Source organism: Cydia splendana, chromosome Z (assembly GCF_910591565.1).
Source record: "Cydia splendana chromosome Z, ilCydSple1.2, whole genome shotgun sequence".
NCBI lineage: Eukaryota > Metazoa > Arthropoda > Insecta > Lepidoptera > Tortricidae > Cydia > Cydia splendana.
Genome location: NC_085987.1, coordinates 46,704,090 through 46,726,239, shown reverse-complemented (window position 1 = coordinate 46,726,239; position 22,150 = coordinate 46,704,090). Strand labels below are relative to the sequence as shown.

General features: G+C 38.5%; 1 protein-coding gene across 1 annotated transcript in view; it reads left to right on the top strand.

The window, feature by feature from the left end:
• Positions 1-22,150, top strand: part of LOC134804020 (transmembrane channel-like protein) — a 29,328-nt gene that overhangs the window by 5,355 nt on the left and 1,823 nt on the right. The window contains exons 3-13 of the mRNA XM_063776874.1: positions 8,722-8,866; positions 10,219-10,384; positions 12,499-12,637; positions 14,374-14,478; positions 15,453-15,641; positions 16,022-16,152; positions 17,670-17,771; positions 18,546-18,737; positions 19,089-19,331; positions 19,515-20,955; positions 21,209-21,805. Coding sequence (XP_063632944.1) covers positions 8,722-8,866; positions 10,219-10,384; positions 12,499-12,637; positions 14,374-14,478; positions 15,453-15,641; positions 16,022-16,152; positions 17,670-17,771; positions 18,546-18,737; positions 19,089-19,331; positions 19,515-20,955; positions 21,209-21,805 — 3,450 coding nt within the window. The remainder of the gene's footprint in view (positions 1-8,721; positions 8,867-10,218; positions 10,385-12,498; positions 12,638-14,373; positions 14,479-15,452; positions 15,642-16,021; positions 16,153-17,669; positions 17,772-18,545; positions 18,738-19,088; positions 19,332-19,514; positions 20,956-21,208; positions 21,806-22,150) is intronic.

Below are 22,150 nucleotides of genomic sequence, written 5' to 3'. Positions count from 1 at the left end.
CGTGGTGTCAAACGATGTATTCAAAGGACTACCAAACTGGTAAACTAGGTACCAAACTGGTGGCAAAATGAATGAATGAATGAATAATATTTATAATGGGTAGGTATGTATTTATTTTTTATTTTTATATTTTCTTCAAAAATACTTTATGTTATATTTTTATGTACTTAAGTAACCTATTTTATATAAATAAGAAACATTTCACGTTGTGATTAACATTTAACTATGACCCAAATAACAGTAACATCTACAAAAACTTATATATTAAGGCCCACTTGCACCATCTCACTAACCCGGGGTTAAGCGGTTAAACCGTTAACCCAGTGTCAAATTATATGGGTAACCATGGCAACTCCAGGTTTAACCGGTTAACCCCGGGTTAGCGGAATGGTGCAAGTGGGCCTTAGAGAATAAGCACCCATTAACTTCCATTGTAATTTCAACCCAACGCTCGTGGAAATACGGTATAAAATATTAATGACTCGCTGTTATAGTTAATTTCGATCAAGATATCCAAATCACTAGTTAATTATATGTAATATAGCGATACTGGGTAGGGATTTAATGGAATTAGCCGTCAGGGTTGTCAATCTCGGTTGCAACATTTTGAGGTGTTATTTTTTTTACATTATAGGGTATTTGACTGTATTTAAAATGAATTATTTTACACCATGCATGAAATAAGGCACCAGAAGATTAATACAGAAACTTAGACAGCAGTTAGTTTTAGACGTCATTTCTATTTTAAAACCCGTATAAAACTATTTAAAGAGTTGGTAATTTCATTGTGACGTCACATGCTAGTGTTTCATATTTTCATAGTAGTAAAATCGCTTTGACAGCTCGAAAAAAGAAACTGATTTGACTAGTAGTCAAATACCCTATTTTGGTAGATTGCACATTTTCTATAAAAACAACATTCGTAGTATTGTTATATACTAACATATATAACATATTGTTATATACTATATATTAACAATTCAACCGAAGGTCACGGGTTTGTACCCTGACTAGTACCAAGAAGTTATTCGAACTTATGTACGAAATATAATTCGATATTTACCAGTGCAGTGAACAAAAATATTGTGAGATCCACAAGGCCTATTTTCCCTTCTGCATTGGAAAGTCAGATATCGGTGAATTTAGTATGAATTAGTGCCTGTGCCAATTCTTGGGATCGTTGCCGCGCGGACCCAACTGCACTGCACTCGAACTTCAAGATATTCACAAGAGACGACACGTACTAGATACAGTTATAGTTTAGATATCAACTAGTTCTCTTTTGCAGCGCAATTCGGGCAACCAATGTCACTTTTACGTTAGATAGCGTAAGATATTCTATTAGATGTGAATTGGATCTCTAAGTCATATCCTGAGGAAATCGTTAAAGAGTATCTCCAGAATCGCGCAAATGTCATATTTGACAGGTTAGATCTTAAACATATCGTTATCGTATCTTGGTGATATCTAAAAGATATCTAATAGATGTCTATTTCAAAATCCGAATCGGGCCCTAAGGCTCTGCAATTGAACCGTTGAAATGCCTGGGCAACGCTAGAAAGAACCTTTGTATTCAATGAACTGCCCTTGATAACGGGGTTTGACGATGAAGTACAGTCGCCGTCAGATATATCCGAGCGGCCGAGGTGTTCACAAATCTGAACACGCACTCTAACGCCTTGACAATAGAGGCGTGTTCAGATATTTGTGAGTGCCTTGGCCGCTCCGATTGGATTGATGACATCGATCTCCGTTGTACGGTGTTAGTTGAAAGCGTATAAAGAGTTAGGCATATATTAGGTATATTCAACCTTACTTACATGGGTAGAACAACATTTTAGAGTTAGGCATATATTACGTATATTCAACCTTACTTACATGGGTAGAACAACATTTTAGAGTTAGGCATATATTAGGTATATTCAACCTTACTTACATGGGCAGAACAACATTTTAGAGTTAGGCATATATTAGGTATATTCAACCTTACTTACATGGGTAGAACAACATTTTAGAGTTAGGAATATATTAGGTATATTCAACCTTACTTACATGGGTAGAACAACATTTTCTTGTCTATCGTTGCCATGGTTACAATCACCTGGGTCACTATCTACCTCTGATTCTATAGAATTTAAATTTAATCAAATATACATATTTATAACACTTACTAAGCACACTTAGCGCCACTAGCACCATCCCACTAACCCGGGCTTAACCGGTTAAACCGTTAACCCAGTGTCAAATTGCACTGGTAACCATGGTAACTCTAGGTTTAACCGGTCAACCCCGGGTTAGTAAATGGCCCTTACAGAATAACAACAATAGTTATTTGTTTTATAGTTGAATTATCGAGAAGATGGAATTGCATTTGTAGTGGTTGTATGCTGATAGTACAAGAAAATAGAAAATTCAAATATAGAATGCCTGTAAACAAACAATACTACTACATATGCAATTCCACGCTCTCGATGATTCAACTATACAAGGGGGCAAAGTTGTTGTTTAACCGCTCGTGCTAATATTGATAGGTACCCGAGCAAGCGAAAGATTCGAAAAATGGAATCTTGAACGTTGCGAGGGTTTCAAAGCACGAGGGTTAAACAAAATTTGCCCCCGAGTGAAATTTTTCACCACACCAACCCAAAGCAAATATTAAATGTAAAATATCAAACAAAATCAAACCAACTCAAATCCAAATGAATGTTATTAAATATTTATCTTCCAATACCAGCAAACATAAGAAGACAATTCAAAATTTGCATTTGATTTCTTTGCCTCACATGTGAATAAAATGCAACTTTGCTATCAGTTTTTGAAGTGCAAAGTAAGCCTTTCCGAGCTGGTGTGGTGAAAAAAAAGTTGATCCACATGTATACTCGTACTCCGAAATACATAACCCTCCTTTGGCAGTCGGGTAAACTAATTAAAGTGGCAGCCCTAACGAGGACAGTTAATCAAGGCGTCGATTGGCATTCATTGGCCGAGACATTACCGCCCGCCGACACGACAGAGGTGGAGTCCGACTGGCTACGTGCATGACTGTGGCGCTGACTTCAATTGGCGGCAGATGACCACATGGAATTACTTACCTACCGCTTCTCACGGCGGCAGATGAGCACATGGAATTACTTACCTACCGCTTCTCACGGCGGCAGATGAGCACATGGAATTACTTACCTACCGCTTCTCACGGCGGCAGATGAGCACATGGAATTACTTACCTACCGCTTCTCACGGCGGCAGATGAGCACATGGAATTACTTACCTACCGCTTCTCACGGCGGCAGATGAGCACATGGAATTACTTACCTACCGCTTCTCACGGCGGCAGATGAGCACATGGAATTACTTACCTACCGCTTCTCACGGCGGCAGATGAGCACATGGAATTACTTACCTACCGCTTCTCACGGCGGCAGATGAGCACATGGAATTACTTACCTACCGCTTCTCACGGCGGCAGATTGACTAACTAAAGACTGACAAAACTTTAGATTGACAAAACTTAAAGATTATTAAATTGCACAACGGGACTTAGACAAAGGTGAAGGTCTTCTCCGAGACCACGGGGACAACGCCGTCCTCGAAACGTCGGAGGTAAATCTCAAAACATAAATACGCGATTAAGTCCCGTTGTGCAATTTAATAATTTTTGATAATCGTGAAAGTTTAAATCAGAACTTAAAGATTGTAAATAAGAGTAAAAAATCAGTATTGGCTATGTGTACGCAGTGGCGCCAACCTGGTGGCTATTTAATAGTTGACAGGTGCTTATTTAATAATGTAATCTGACACAAGATTATATTTTTGCTACGTCGAGTGCGATTGTAAAATTTAGTTCCCTCACCACGCTCATAGCGAATTCATTTTAGTAGCCACAGGGACCTAGCGTGATAAAGAGAATTTAATCATCTTGGACAGACAGGCGCGAAAGTTTTACAGATATTATGTACCTATGATAATAATCTTTAATGGAAAAAAACCGACTTCTCAAAACAGTTTGAAATTTGAAATGCCATATAAATTGTTGGCTGGTATTTAACTGATCACCAGATATAGTAATCCACTTCGTCACCTTTTTCTGGTAGCATTTCATTTCTGGAAGGGTCCCTATAATTGACAAGGTACACAATGGTACTGAAATTAAATTCTTTGACAGTATCTATTTCGTCATTTTGAAAACACGCAAGAAAACGCTCGTTTTTCTCACTAGTAGAGTGATGACGTTTGTTTTCCGTTCCGGGCGCGAGTGTACACAATTCGACGTTATTTCTCACCACGCCTCGAATGGCGACACTCTGTATTCATTTCCGATAATAAGGGGCGACGTACATGTAAACACTTATATAATAGAACACTACAAATAGAATAATAGCAGTTTATGTGACTGATACATAATGGAAGGTGACTCGCTTTCTGCTTGTTTCATAAACCCACACTCGTATTTTAATTCCTAATTATATACGGTTTAAAATACTGCTTTTTGTTTAAAATTAATATAAACCAATCCTTTTATTAAATAACGTTTTCACCACACCAGCTCGGAAAGGCTTACTTTGCACTTCAAAAACTGATAGCAAAGTTGCATTTTATTCACATGTGTACACACACAGTAATCAAATGCAAATTTTGAGTTGTTTTCTTATGTTTGCTGGTAGAATTGACTTTTAAATGATGACTTTGGATGATAAATATTTAATAACATTCATTTGGATTTGATTTGATTTTGTTTGATATTTTACATTTAATATTTGCTTCGGGTTGGTGTGGTGAAAAATTTTGTGTTTCACTCGGGGGCAAATTTTGTTTAACCCTCGTGCTTTGAAACCCTCGCAACGCTCAAGATTCCATTTTTCGAACCACTCGCTACGCTCGTGGTTCAATTTTGGAATCTTTCGCTTGCTCGGCTATCAATATTAGCACGAGCGGTTAAACAACAACTTTGCCCCCATGTAAAACAAATAACTATTACTTTAAGTTACAACATGTGGAAGAGGGGGTGCTCTCTAAACACAAGTATTTATACTTAATAACTGTTAATACCTACTTTAAAAAAACCGGGCAAGTGCGAGTCGGACTCGCGCACGAAGGGTACCGTACCATAATGCAAAAAAAAAAAACAAACCAAATACTGACCACTCCCGACGTTGCTTAACTTTGGTCAAAAATCACGTTTGTGTTATGGGAGCCCCATTTAAATCTTTATTTTATTCTGTTTTTAGTATTTGTTGTTATAGCGGCAACAGAAATACATCATCTGTGAAAATTTCAACTGTCTAGCTATCACGGTTCGTGAGATACAGCCTGGTGACAGACGGACGGACAGCGAAGTCTTAGTAATAGGGTCCCGTTTTACCCTTTGGGTACGGAACCCTAAAAAAAGAGGCACCAGTTCAGACATTGTAATTTAATTAAGTATGGTGGTGCGCTGAGGGTAAGTCCTTTCTCCGGGAGCTGGGTCGTCGCCTGCTTGAAAGGGGCCTTGACCCCCGCTCCGGGTTTTTCCTGATGCAAAGGTTGTCCATCGCAATCCAACGCGGCAACGCAGCGAGCGTGATGGGCACCTTTGCGTCGGGGACAGCCCGGGACGGGCTTCAATAGTTAATTTATTTTATACTTATTTAGTTTATATTTATATTTAAGTTTAGTTTATGTGTTATTTTAATTATGAAATAAATTTCAAAATGGATATTCAAGTATTAAGATACTGAATAAATCATTTTTATTTTATTTTTTCTACCTACACACCATCTATAGCTCTCTATAATATAAATTCAGGAACCGCATGTTACGACCACCATTAAGGCATTTAGAACAAACGTCATCTCGATCGATAAGTATAGAAATGAGATCAACTCAAATGCCTTTGTTTTCAGAGATGTTTGAAATTTGAATATTACTTACTATACTTACTATATACTTACTATTACTAAGACTCCACTGTCCGTCTGTCTGTCTCCAGGCTGTTTCTCATGACCCGTGACAGCTGGACAGTTGAAATTTTTTACAGATTATGTATTTCTTTTGTGCCGCTATAACAACAAATACTAAAAACAGTGTAAAATAAATTAGCGCTCTTTATTGAAAAGCTTACAACAATTAAAGAAAAACCTCGCGTGTTTCGTCAGCGGCCGCAAAGCGCTCCATTTCCTCATTAATACCGTCTAATCGTGATCACGGCAGTAAATAGTCTAATTTATGTGTCAATGTGCGTCGGTCCTCAGTCTTTAGTCGCCCCTGCAGCCCACCGGGTGGAAAGTTGCAGATTGTTGGAGTGTTTTTAGAACGTAAAAGTGCATTTTTGGATGAGCAGGTTAACTTTTTATTGAATATGATTTGGAATTTTATTTATATAGGTACCTTATATTAGACAGATTATCTTCTAAAGTAATTTGTTTTAAAGTGATTTTCACTTCGATTTTTGAATGATCCTAATCGTAAGTACACATAAGAACCCAAAAGTGTGTGTAACGGTGTGTGATGGTAAAAAATGCACCAACCTCAGCTTGTGCTTTAAAAAGCTACAAAAAAAATCTTTTCGGAAAAATGCAAAATTTATGCAAAAAAATATTCGGTCAGGATACTAATCAATCTTATCAATACACAGACAATTCGAGATAGAATAGATATTTTTTAAGCTCAAAATCTTTCATAAATGATACGTGTTATTTAAGGATAAAATTCTACAGAGTGATGTTATATCTGACCATTCTCTGACGGGTGAATATGTAGGTCATACTGAACAACTTTACTATGGGGCCAAAACTGGACACTTTGAAAAAACCTGTGTCATACATTTCGGCGAATCATAATTAATAATGTTAGGTTAACTGGAAAAGATCCCTCTTAGGGATAAGTTCGCCCTTGTACTATATTTATGTTCTATCTGATGTATTCATCTCTTCCGTACAATACAGTGTTACTTACTTGTTTACTTACTTAATGTTTTCTATAGAACAGCAGATATGCTACGCGATTTCGGGGTCCCCATCGTGATAGTTGTTCAGTATGACCTACATATTTGACTGCAAGTAACTCTGTATCTGTCTGTACCTCTTAAAGGGTTAAACCGATTTAGACGACATTTGGTGCGTATGGAGATAGTTTGAGGGGAAGGACGAAAGATTTTATCAATCATCATCATTATCATCCCACGAGGGTACAATCGCAGGCAGAAACTAGTGCAAAAATAAAAAATGAAAACTCTCACTATCATGTTACCATTATGAAACACATTCACTAAGTAAAATACCACTAAAAGTGATTAAAATCCTAATAATGGCTTAAGTGAAAATGATTACAGTGGCAAGCAATTGGCAAATGGAATAGTAATTAAACTACATATAATGAATATGTTTCGTTCACACGCACCTTTTTAGGGTTCCGTACCCAAAGGGTAAAACGGGACCCTATTACTAAGACTCCGCTGTCCGTCCGTCCGTCCGTCTGTCACCAGGCTGTATCTCACGAACCGTGATAGCTAGACAGTTGAAATTTTCACAGATGATGTATTTCTGTTGCCGCTATAACAACAAATACTAATAACAAAATAAAATAAAGATTTAAGTGGGGCTCCCATACAACAAACGTGATTTTTGACCGAAGTTAAGCAACGTCGGGCGGGGTCAGTACTTGGATGGGTGACCGTTTTTTTTTGCCGTTTTTTGCATTATGGTACGGAACCCTTCGTACGCGAGTCCGACTCGCACTTGACCGGTTTTTTTTACACCACGTCGGTGGCAAACAGGCATACGGCCCGTCTGATGGTAAGCAGTCACCGTCACAATCAATATGAAAGTCGCTAGGGACCTCATACTATTGTCACTGTGACAAAATACGAAATGGTAATGAAATTAAATTCCTTGATAGTACTAGAGTTAGACCAAGATAAGTCTGCAACGATTTTGATAGCATACGCAGTGCAAGTGTTAATATGTCGTAATTTCATAGGAGTATGACGTTTAAAATAACACTTGCACTGCGTGTGCTATCAAAATAATACTTGCACTGCGTGTGCTATCAAAATAACACTTGCACTACGTGTGCTATCAAAATAACACTTGCACTGCGTGTGCTATCAAAATCGTTGCAGACTTATCTTGGTCTAACTCTACTACTACTGTAACTGATGTGCCGTCGGGAATATTGCAATATTTCCAATTGGAAAGATTGCAAAAACTTCTCATCATCTAACTAATAATAGGTACATAGTTTCCTTTGTTTCCTGTGAAAGTTTCCTGAAATTTCCGACTACATGATTTATAACTTTTTGGTAACTTTCCTAAACACAACTTTCCACAGATAGATAAAATACTCTTTATTGGCACACCTCAGTAAAAAGATACAAAAGAAAAGTACAATTGATTAAATGTAGAGGCAGACAACAGGCGGTCTTATCGCTAAAGAGCGATCTCTTCCAGACAACCTTTGGGTAGCGGAAAGAGAGAAGTACTTAATCGAAAAAGTAGGTGTTGCAAAGAGAACATTATGGAGCCTACGTTCACACACACAATCACATTGAATAAACATACACATATACGAAATACAAATAGACATACATAAACATACATATATATATATAAAATAACCGGGATATAACTAAAAATATGACAACAACATGTCAGCCACAGAGTAGGTAACACAGATATTTCTTCAAGTGTCGGTAAAGGTACGGTAGGTTAGTCGCCTTTAAAATTGACTTCGTAATATTGTTCCCAGGGTTCATACGAACGCGTCCCATCCTCACCCCAGCCTTCAGTGGACCGCCTCTCCGTGACCTGGGACCCCAGCATGACTTCAGGGGTCAACCTGTTCCACCTGCCAGAGGCAACGCCCATTGCTGAAGTGAAGTTCACTGCTGGAGGTAGGGTAAAGGGACCAGTAGTCATCAGCCTTTTTACGAAATTTCTATGTACAAGATTGTTTAATTTGCTTCGGAGTGTATGTCTGTTATTTTAAGCCGACCACTGACTAACAGTCCGCCGGACGATATCGGCCGGTCAGTTGTTCGGAACTGTCAAATTTTTGTTCTAACTGACAGGCCGATATCGTCCGGCGGTCTGTTAGTCAGTGGTCGGCTTTAGAATTGAATAGAATAGTTTTTTATTCGTAAACACACAGACAATAGACATACATAGAAAAAACATAGTGAAAAATAAAGTGTCACGAAATGGCCCCATCCCAGCATGTTGCTGGCGACTTCCAGTGCTGATCTTCCGATGAGACCATCAAGTGAGAAATAATCACGGAAGGTAACAGACAAAAAAAAAGAAACATAAAGAAAATAATTTTATGACTACATCTTATAAAACAAAGTCCCCCGCAGCGTCTGGCTATTTGTGTGTATGTTTGTTCGCATTCAAGTCAAACACTACTGAACGGATTTCACATATCAAATAGAGTGATTTTAGAGTAAGATGTACCCGTGCGAATCTGGGGCGGGTCGCTAGTATCTAAATATACCGTAAAATGGGGTGAGTAGGGATTGCGAGTGCAATTGGGTTATGAATGGGGTGAGGAGGGATGGTAGAGGGGTGAGATGGTATTTTTATACCAGAGTTGTCAGTGTCACATTGTTACGTAATATTGTGTCAGTTCTAGCAATTGTCCCATCTCACTCAATTCCTATCCCGCATAACCCCGACTACGGGGTGAGCTGGGATTTCCCACTATTTTGTATTTAATCGTTGAATCTATGAAATGAAACGACGGATTATCATTGAAAACCGGATCACTTTTCAAGTACATAAGTGCCACATATTAAAATAAACTTTTTTTGAGGTTTGAGCTCCGGATTTGTCCCAACTCACCTCATTTTACGGTAACGATTATCCTCTATTCTTTGTAAGTGAAGTAAAATGAAAACGGAATCAGCCAATACTTCTTATAATAGCTTCCATTTCGCGCCTCCCATGGCGTGTTCACGTGCAATTATTTTCCCGTATTCGATTTGTCTGCCAAAGCGAATGTTTCAGTTGACCCGATTTCTGCATAGCTAATTATTGCTAAGCGAACTAATCCAATGATTTCTATTCTAGATTTTTCTTGATTATTCAAATGGTGCCCTTTACGGTGGTAATCAAAATCTGAAAAAGTGTAAGGGATTTATTTATAAGATCGTCTGTAATAGTCTGGTGTTCATGGCTGCGGCGGTAATCGCTTACCATCAGGTGATCCCCTCATTGTGACTATAACAATAACATACCTTCTCCACAGACGGCTCCGAAGACGAGGACTACTCCAGCATCAGCGCAGTTCTTCGCCAACGACGATGCAGCGTCCGACGGTCACGGAAAGGCCGCCGTCGTACCTCCTCGCCGTTCCTGCCGGAGGAGAGTCGCTCGCGACGGAGGAGTTCCGTGTTTACCACCAGCTCTGGAGAGTAAGGAATTTTGTTTTATTCTTCATCCTTCTTATGTTTTTATAATATGAATATAAAAGTAAAATATAGTATAGTATAGTGTAGTGTAGTATAGTAGTAGGTATATTTCTCTCTCTGCACCAATTGTAGATGTCTGTTTGGCCCTATGGTTGACTGGTAGAGAATGCCATTTGGCATTAAGTCCGCCATTTGTACATTTTTGTATATACTTTGTGCAATAAAGTTTAAATAAATAAATAAATAAATATAATACACTTACAAAACAATACAAAAAATATATAAACACATTAAGTATATAGAACCTAACCTAGGGTGCTGTCAGCAGTGGAGCAGGGCCCAAGCTGCCGGTGGTCAGGGCCGCAGAGTGAGGAACTACTATACGCGCCGTGTCCAAAATTACCGCCTTCTGTATCTGACCCTTAATCCAACCATCCAGCGACCTTCTCTTGGTCTTGATCGAGACTCTTCGCTATGAGACCGTTCGCTGACACGACTATCGGAACAATGATTGTCGAGTCAACAAGTGATTTCATTATTATCCTGAGTATCTCTGCTCAAATCACTTGTGAGCCCGACGCTACGCTGCACGCCCCGCCGAACGCTCCGGTTCCATACATAATTCCATTTGAATTTGAAATCAATAGTGAAGGAAATACCACCACCGGTAGACTACGTCGGAAATAGATGCTTCAACCTCACTGTCCAAGGCCCTATATCACGCGGCCGCAGTAGGCCTAAGAAGGGCTGGCTGGACGTCGTGACAGCGGACATGGAAGAGAACAACAATCTCACACCTTAGGATGCCGAAGACCGGGCAAAGTGGAGAAGATTGAGCAGGAAAGCGGACCCTGGCGTTAGGCCTCGAATACGCTAGGTTGGAGAAAAGGAGGAGTGAAGGAAATATGGCCGAATATTTTCATTTCCAACATGAAATTTTCCTGAAATTTCCGAGAACTTTATAGAAACTCCGCAAGTAGCTCAATAATTTAGGGCAGTAAGTGAGATCATGCATAAACTCTTATCGAGTTTCTTCCCGGTTCCATATTGGGATACTCCTACAATTTAGAAGGGATTTAAATCTCGGGGCAGAGAAGTAGGGTTAGAGCCGGCGGCGTAGCTTTATTTGACGTTCATAAGAGCGCATTACCTCACCCATTATTATACCTGCTTGAAAAATAAACTATTTTTGATCTCATTCAAATTACTATGTATAAAACCGACACAGAGAACCAGTATTTCGCGCTATGAGTTGTTGTTTTGACAACGAACTATAGAAGCGGAGCGTGAATTTCGCGACCTAAACGCGTAAGCGCCATGAATTTTACTGCGCATACGATGTTTTGGTCGCGTGGTACTTGCCCCAATTTCACCACGGTGACAGGTGCGACAATTGTAAAATCACTGTTGCTGACGTCACAGGCATCGATGGGCTACGGTTACCACGTACCATCGGGCGGGCCGTATTCCTGTTTGCCACCATCATTGTTTTATTAAAAAAAACTTTATTATATCGGAAAAAAAACAGATATTTCTTTTGCGAAGTTTCTGACAATTGTCAAGATTTAGAAGAATTGTAGGTAATTCTTGACAGGTAATGAGTTATATGTCGGAATTTCGTGACAATTGTAGTGTTTCTTGTGACAATTGTCATAAACTTAGCAAGAGAAATATCTGTTTTTTCCGATATAATAAAGTTTTTTTTAATAAAACAATGATGGTGGCAAACAGGAATACGGCCCGCTCGATGGTAAGCGGCAACCGTAGCCCACGGATGCCTGTGACGTCAGCAACAGTGATGTTTTACAATTGTCGCACCTGTCACCGTGGTGAAATTGGAGCGTCTGCGTTGAGATTGCGACAATTGTTTGGTATGGCTTCTCTGATGTATAGAAGGTATTTTGTAAAACAAAGTCCCCGCCGCGTCTGTATGTATGTTCGCAATGAACTCAAACATTACAAAACGGATTTTCACGCGGTTTTCACCTATCTATAGAGTGATTCTTGAGGAAGGTTTAGGTGTATACTTAATTTGTTAAGGGTAACCCGTGCCGTAAGGGTAAGCCGGGTAAGCGGGTCGCTAATAGTAATAACAACTCAATGCTTTATCTTTGCAGAACGGCGATCTCAATGGACGACCAAGGCGCGGTGACCCAGGAGGAGATCTTCAAGAATATTCGTATGCACAAGGAGGTCCTCAGCTCCGTAAAACAGCAGCCATTAGATCTACGGAGGAAACTGAAGCTCGTTCATTTGGTATTGATTATTTTGGAGAATTTACCACAGCGTTTACCTACCAGACATATTATATTTCCCTTAGATTTATCATCAAAAAGTTGGACAATTTGAGACAAATTTTAGTTATCTTGAAGTTTCATGATTCATGTTCCTTTTCACCACACCAACTGGTAAGTAAAGGCCCTCTTGATTGTTCAAAAACTAATGAGAATGTTGCATTTAAATATTTAAGGGCAAAGTAATCATATGGAAATTATGAGTTGTTTCCTTATGTTACCAGGTAGAATTGATTTTTAAATGATGATTTTGAATGATAATTTTTTTATTACGTTCATTTAAATCTGATTTGATTTTTTGGTATATTTGTTTTACATAGTTTTATTTTAGCTAATTTATTCACGCCGAAAACATAAGAAGAGTTTGTAACTAAACCTAAAATAAGATAGAAAATTTCCTACAAAATTAAAGGATGACTCACGCTAGACCGTGCCGGGGCCGGGCCGGAGCTTCCGGCGCTTCGTTTTCTATGGAAAACACCACGTGATCACCGATCAGCCGTCATAGAAAATGACATTGTCGGACGCCTCGGCCAGGGCAGAACCCACCTTAGCCGGAGTCATCCTTAATATATATAAAAACATGGGTGACCTAGCATAATGTTTTAATGTTTTAACACATATATATCGGGTGGAACAGAACGAGGGACTTTTATGCACACGGGGAATTGTTCAGGCTACGTACTTTATTTTTCACTTATTAATCACGTTAATAGATATTTCTAACTGTTTTTGAGGTACAGTTTGTTAAACATTAGCCCAAAAATCTGTATGTTTCAACCCTAGCAAGTAGATCCTATTAATGACCTGATATGGTTGTGTCAATTTAAAATGTAAATAACTTAGGGTTGTCACTGACAAAAAATATTTCTTACTTATTAATCTGGCTTTACGATTATGATAACTCGATTGTAGATCACTTATATTCTTATATAACACTATCCTTTCAGCTCAGTCGCCAGAAATGTTCCACCCGTTATAGGGATGTTGAATTTTATAACAAAACATAGTAAAATAGATAGCAAATGAGCAATTTATCACAATAATGTGGATATTAAAATAATAAATATATGGAAATAATACAAAAATACAGGACCTGAAAGTTCCAAAATTTAAGTTTTTTTTTAACTTCCAAGAAGGAAATAAGTAAGGATACCATTCGATTCCTTAAATTTTATCCAAAAAAAGATTGTATAGCAACTATGTACTTAAACGCAATATTTCACCGACAAAGACGCAATTATCTTTGTTTTTTCCATACAATCCATACTTCAAGATGGACTCTCAGTGACCTTGACGTCACGGTCACTTACCGTTTTGTTAGGGGCGTTTCGCGAGTGAAGTACGATTGTCAGACTTTGACTATCATTTCTGACTTTTGTATTGCTTTATTGCAATGGGTCCCATATAGACATTTGATCCTAAAAACAAACCTGATCGATTGATATCGTAAATGAAAATTTGTCATCTAGCCTATTATGTGTTCCGTTCTACGTCAGAGATCTTGATTGAGAGAGTAACGTCTCTGGTGACCGATAGATGCCGCTAGCGTCTATGTAGTCGCTCCACCCCACGCCGTGACGTAGTTCCGCTTCCCCTCCCTGCAAACAATTGCTCGCCTCCCGCGACTCGCCGCCGTCATGTCATTGTTTTGTCGATCGTCTAGTGACCGATGGTCCGCAAATTTTTTTGTTGCAGGCAAAACGCTACATCAAGTGTCACGAAGGGCAGCTGCAGGAACGCCTGGCGCAGTCCAAGAGCACGAGAGACATTTACGCGAGGTTCAACATCCTGCTGGCTGCGGTAAACTTACTCTCAGCTACTAGAGGTTATCTGGAAGATATCGCTCTTTAGCGATAATAACACCTGTTTTCCGTCTCTACCCTTAATCTATTGTATTTCTTCCCTTGAGTTGTATCTTTTTATTTTTATTGGGGTGTGCAAATAATACTGATACCGAAATTGATACTTGGGGACCTTGGGGTAGCCCCAGCCAGTAAATCTTGCAGCTGCAGGGAGTACGAGGGGCAGGCGAAGTTGAGGCAAAATAGCACAATGAGCTCGCATAGCTCTGGTGATTCAGCCTAAGAAGCGGCAGCGAGTCGATGCACATGTCAGCGTCACATCACACCGGCTAAGCCTCAGATTGGACAGATTTTTACTGAGGTGTACCTATAAAGAGTATTCAATCAATCTGTCTACTGTTTATTCATCCCTAAGCTTAGTGGAAAGTAGGGCTTTTACCAAATTTTCAAGTAATATTTTACTATGATCGTATGGAATATTTTTCATACACACGTTTTAACAATGCTGGCATCACATCATAAACAACCTACAGATGTAGTTTATAATTGTTTTCCATCGTATTTTCTCGGAAACGATCGTATTTGTCATGCAACTTCGGTCAACCTCACTGCCAGATACGAACTTTAAGATACGTCAATAATCGATCTAGAAACGATATGGATTAGATGTGTCAGTGTCAAAAGTGACGTTTTTGTTTGAAGTAACGGCACATTTGACACTGACATCTAACGTATCTTAAAGTTACAATCGGGCCGTCAGTACTTTTTTTACCGAGACTGACCGAAATAGCAAGAACGTGAACGAATGTTTCCGTGAAAATACGATGGAAAATAATAATATGCACAACATCTGTACGGCTTTACTTAGATCCGCAATAGATAATTAGATACAGATTTATTAGAGAGCTAGAACACGTCACTTGCATATAAAAGTGGATCATAAGCTAAGTTTTTCTGCTTATCTTATTTCAGAAATGGCACCAGCTAAAACGGGAGGCCGCGAACACTTCAAACCTCCTAATCCCCTGGGAGCTCCGTATCAAGGAGATAGAGTCCCACTTCGGCTCCGTGGTGGCCTCTTACTTCACGTTCCTGCGCTGGCTGTTTTGGGTCAATCTGGTCATTGGTTTCATCTTACTGGTCTTCGTAATAGTTCCCGAGGTGAACTTTTATCATTCTTATTTCTTTCTTTCCTTCCTTCCTTCGTCCCTTCCTTCCTTTCTCTCTTCCTTCCTTCCTGACTTTCTTTCTTCCTTCCTTGCTTCCTCCCTTCTTTCCTTCATTCATTCTTCCTTCCTTCCTTTCCTTCTTCTGTTAATTTAAAACCATTAGGTACTAGTGGCTCTTTACGCCGCCGTTGGCCTCGCAAGTCCATATCCGCAAAATCTGCATGGACTAAAAAACCGTACCTATAGCTATCGAACTTGCTCACAAGTTTGTATAGAGTTCTTCTGTATAAGATAGGTGACCATTAAAAAATCATACCTTTGTGAACTAACAACATTTTCCAGTGTTAAAAATAAAAATGTTATTAATTGTAGTATCTAACTGCTAACAAAAACGAAGATGGCGAAAGGAAGAGAATAACAGATGAAGAGAAGAAGAATGCAACTAATCTGCTCACTCTATGGGAATTCGAAGGGTTCTTAAGGGTGTCGCCAATCTTTTACGGGTAAGTTTCGTCAATTTTATCAAGCAAATAGGGGCATTCTCAGTTTAAAGTGTACCATTTACATTTTTTCTCAAAAGAAACCATAAATTTTTCGGTTACTCAGAATCACGAGGAATATTGATTTAAAAACGAAAACAGTGTTCGAAATAAATTACCGTTTTGAGACGTTTTGTCACATACGTTTTTGCAATTTGTACTCTGTGTAGCTGTTTGCGTAATTAACTAATTATTCCCCTCAGACCTCAACGACCTCAACTCTGCTGGCGATAACTATTTAGCTTATTATATTGAAATTATTAATGGCTATTAATTCAATCCACAGGCAGGGTTGGGCAGTATTTCAATTACATGTATTTGAAATACGTATTTGAAATACATTTTTGTATTTTGTATTTGTATTTCAAATACTACCTGAAAAAGTATTTTGTATTTGGTATTTCAAATACTGCACTCACATGTATTTTTTATTTTGTATTTCAAATACTTCAAGCATCAAAATACATTTCTACAAAATACATTTAATTAAATTCTATAATCCTAAAATGGAACGTTTATTTAAATATAATGTACGACTTGTACGAGGGCAAATACAATGCGCGAGCTATTCTGCGCGGAACTTTTCGTCAACAGCCAGGGTATAGGGTCATTGCAGTAGTTTCCGTCCATGCTCTAATTTTAGACTACTTGACGGATTAGCAAATAATATATTTAATTTTTAATTTACTACTTGCGAAATATAATTTTGATATCATCATCATCATCATCAGCCTGCTCTCGTCCACTGCTGGACATAGGCCTCTCCTATTGCACGCCATTGAGCACGATTTGCGGCAACTCTGAACCAGCTCTTGCCAGCCGCCTTGCGAAGGTCATCGCTCCATCTAGTCTGAGGGCGTCCTAGGCTACGTTTGCCGATGCGCGGTCTCCACTCGAGAACTCGTCTACCCCAACGGTTATCGGTTCTACGGCTAATATGACCGGCCCACTGCCACTTCAGCTTGCTAATCCGGTGGGCTATGTCGACGACTTTAGTTCTCTGACGGATAACTTCATTTCGAATACGATCCCTCAGAGAGACTCCGAGCATAGCCCTTTCCATAGCTCGCGAGCGACTTTGAATTTATGGACCAGTCCTGGTCTGGTCCATAATTTTGATATGTAGACAGATATATATATTGTTTCGACATTAAGGATTGAAATCAGTCCAAATTTGTGCAGCAATGTAGGTTTATATTCAAATTTCGTCAAGTGGACGAAAACTAGCGCAATGACCCTATAAGTTTTTAGGAAAGGATATTCGTTAAAAAAAACTAAATGATTAAACAAAAAAATTGAAAGGTATTTTGTATTTTGTATTTGAAATACATTATTTTAAACACTGTAATTTGTATTTTGTATTTCAAATACCCGTCTCCAAAGTAATTTGTATTTGGTATTTCAAATACTTTTAAAAATGTATTTTGTAATTTGTATTTGAAATACGTGGAAGCCAGTATTTTGCCCAACCCTGTCCACAGGTACTACAGCAGCATAGAACGTTCACAATACAGAATGCCTCTAGCATACTTCCTCACTGGCGTAGTGGTGTACATTTATGCGTTCGTCGCCATATTGAGAAAGTAAGTATACCGTAGAAAAAAATAGCACCACACTTTTATTCCTGACTCTATTTTCTCTTCTTTGCATAATATATGTATCAAGTACTTGTCGAGACCTTTCTAAGTTTCTAATGAGCCTAAACTTAATAAAATATGTGTTTTTTTTTATCGAGGTGTTCCTTTGACTTCCTTCTGAATGCATCATCAGATATCAGCTCCATATTTAGCATATTATTGTATTAGGTCATTACCTATGAAATTGGCGTTTTGTTCGGAGAATTTCAACGAAACACGAATTTCCATACAATTAATTTTGCGGATATTTTTTTGATGGCTAATTCAAACCAAACAAAATTTTTCCAGTAATTTTTGACACCTTTAAGGTATGTTTTCAATATCTCCATTTGTTGAAAATTGGTACCATTAGAAAAATATAAGTAATTTTAATACTCGAACCGACAGCACATGAAAAGACCTATTTTCAAGGCTTAATTCTGAACACTTAACAATAAAAAATAACAATTAATTGCTGTCAAGCAGTTTGGCGAAATCATATTGTAGTTTTATTGTAATTGTGTATGTACTTTTGTAAAAAAAAAAAAAACTAGGATCAGACTTATATCTATGAACAAAAACGCCAATTTCATAGGTAAGGACCTAATATTATCATCGAAACTGAGAAAGTACGACAAATTTCAACTCAATCAGACAAACCATTTTTTTAACAAGCAGATTCGTCTGCGAGCGATACTTTAATATAAAAAAGTCAATCAGACAATTATTTCTATTTTGCAGAATGGCCGAAAACTCCAGAATGTCGAAACTCTCAGAGAAAGAAGACGAGTGCATATTCTCATGGAAACTATTCACCGGTTGGGACTTCATGATAGGCAATACGGAGACCGCTCAGAACCGGACGGCCTCCGTCATTCTTGGGTTTAAAGAGGCCCTGCTAGAGGAAGCTGAGAAGAAGAAGGATGTCAGAAAGTAAGGCCTTGATAACACTTGACTCTACTGATGTGCCGTTAGAAAATATTCGAAAATTGAGAAATTTCCACATGTAAAATTTTGGAATCTTCTAACATTTATGTATGCGAATAATAATTTTTCATTCCCAAAATGAAAGTTTCCTTTGTTTCTTGTGAAATTATCGACAACTTTGCCAGATTTTTGGAAACTTGCCGCAATACGGCACACCTATATTAAGAGCTAGACCCTGAAGCCTAGCTAAGACTATCATTTCTAACGGTTTACACCTTTTTTACAGTCGGTCTCATATAAATTATCAGACCCTAACAAAAAACTATTAATTTACTACAAAAAACTTTCAACTTCCAGCTGGCGCATAATCGCTCGCCGCGTCTTCGTCAACCTCGCCGTCCTGATCCTCCTAGCTCTGTCCGTCTTTGCTGTGCTCGAGGTAGTCTCCAGCGACACGAAGAAATCTGGCAGCTGGTGGCATGACAACTCCACTACGATCGTGGTCACCTTCGTGTCTCTCGTGTTCCCTGTATTCTTTGAGCTCCTGGGCTATATGGAGAAATATCATCCTAGGACGCAGCTTCGATGGCAATTGTTCAGGTAAGTTTAGTCATGTAATAAATAATACACAGGACATCATTACACAAATTGGCTAAGCCCCACGCCCAGTTAGGTCCAATAAGGCTTGTTTTGTGGGTACCTACTTATTGAAATTTCTTTCATTTAATTGAGAAATGCAAAATGTCTAAATTTTGTTAACATATAATTATCTACTTGTTACAGGATCATGTTATTAAATCTACTCAACTTATTCTCGCTTATATTTGGTTTATTCTACAAAATCCAAGGCATGTCCAAAGACTTGGAGTATTTGAAACCAAACGCAACTATAAACCCTAACATAACCGCTGTTAACAGTACCTTTGATGTTAACGAGATCATTTTTATGACGGAAGAGGTTAATTGTTCAGACGTTCAAGCTTGTCTGTCATGTGACATTTGCGTTATGCCTAGCGCAGCTGCTATGATGGCAGTAGCATCAACTATAGCGCAAAATCTTAGAAGAGATAACAAGACACATACGAAAGTCGATAATATACCCCTACAACCTAAAACCGACTTAAATAATAATACTACCTTATATACTACTAACAGTATAAGCAAAACTAGTACAGGAAGTGTTCTAACTGAAAACCTTTTACTTGATGTTCCATCAAGTACGAGCCAATGGGATTTAATAGTGTCTCTTTCAAAACAAACAAACGAAAGCGAAGAGATTGTTTATGATGATGATGATTATAATATTTACGACGATGCAACAACTGAATCATTTACAAGAACGCAGAGCACAGAATATAGTGTGATAAATATGCAACCAACTACTGGAATTGTACAAGAAAACACCGATGAAATATCTACTAGACATGCTAGCGACGTAACAGATAGTCGTTTTAATTTCGACAATTCAGAAATAGATTGGAATTTTAAAGACATTTTAGATTGGGATAATAAAAACGATGTGAGCACTACAATACAAGATGACGTAACGACATATGTGACAAACGGCACAGTTGACATGTCTTCATATGAGACAACCGCTTCAATCGATGAAAGCACAACTGACTCTAAAGAAATGATTGCGTCTACTACTCATTCAGAATCTGACTCTACAAATATTTATACTAATACTGACATTATTAACATAAACACTAACATTCTTGACAAAAATACTGACAAAGAAACGGAGACCGCCACAACTGCATATTCCAGTGATGATAAGACAACTGCAATTACCACAGAAACAACTCCAATAACAACAGAAACAACTCAAATGACCATTGAAACAACACCAATGACCTCTGAAACAACTACTGAGTTAGCTCCCAGTAAATCAACAGAAGCAGTGTCGTACTGTCCTTTTTATATGGTAAACTGTACAACCATTTGCGGAGAAACTAACGTAACACAAGTGATAATAGTTTCAAACTGCCGAGTTGCTGCTGCAAAATGTTATATTACCAGACGCATCTCGATTAAGAATTTAAATCTCAAAAACGAAACTCTAGGAGCAAATATGACGAACTCTTCAGAAGTAGACATTGTATATTTCAAAAACAACTTGAAGATGTACAACTTGACAACGGAAACAAGGTCAAAGCTGACGAAACTGTGTTGGGAGACAATGCTTGGTCAGGAGATGGTGAAGCTTACTATGATGGATTTGGTAATATTTTGTATTTATGTATGTACTTCTGTTATTATGAAAACGACATAGGCAGGAACAAAAATATCACTAGGGTCGTATGTACTGCTCTTAAAAGTCATCAGGAACTTAGAACCTTAAATATGTTATTATCTATGAACCATACCTGCGTACATACAGTACTTGCATTGCAGCCTTGGCATTCATCAACATTGTACCTATTTATTTATCTTAACACAGTTTTAGCATTATCATCTCAAAACTTACTTTTCAGGTGTTCCTATTGCTCGGTACCCTCTTCATGGACTTCTTCCGCGCTCTCTTCGTCCGCTACATGAACCGCTGCTGGTGCTGGGATCTCGAGAAAAGCTTCCCTGAATACGGGGACTTTAAAATAGCCGAGAACATTCTCCATTTAATCAACAACCAAGGCCAAGTGTGGATGGGCATGTTCTTCTCGCCCGGTCTCGTCTTATTAAACGTCTTCAAACTCATGATCATGATGTATTTACGCTCCTGGGCGGTGATGACGTGCAATGTACCCCATGAAGTGGTCTTCCGAGTTTCCAAAAGTAACAACTTTTATTTAGGACTATTGCTAACTATGTTGTTCCTTTGCGTTCTGCCGGTTGGCTATTCTATAGTCTGGGTCAGACCGTCATGGCATTGTGGTCCTTTTTCTGAATACGGGAAGATATACGAGATAGTTACAAAAAATCTCTCCAAACTATTGCCCCCTTCGCTGAATTTTGCTGTTAAATATATAGCATCACCAGCCATAGTAATTCCTTTGCTTGTTTTACTAATACTTATTATTTATTATTTGATATCGCTGACAAATTCACTGAGAGAAGCAAATAATGACTTGAAGGTAAGAATTTGAGAATATTATATATAATCTCTTGTCTTTGTATTATAAGGATCCTGGCCGAAATTTTAGTCATCATTTTGCATTTGATCCTATTAAGAACGGTTTTTCCTGCTGTATACAGCACACCCAAGGTTTGAACCCAAGATTTTTGATCACCACACGCACACAATTATGGAAGGTTAACTGTTCTTAATTAATTGTATGTTAGGTACAACTTTCAGAAAAAGTATGTGCGTCAACCGAAAATAATCATAGTTGTAGGATGAGCACACCGGGTGCGTGTGTGTAGACGCGTTGTAATATACATATCCTTATGAGAGACGACACACCACTTGCGTGGCGCGG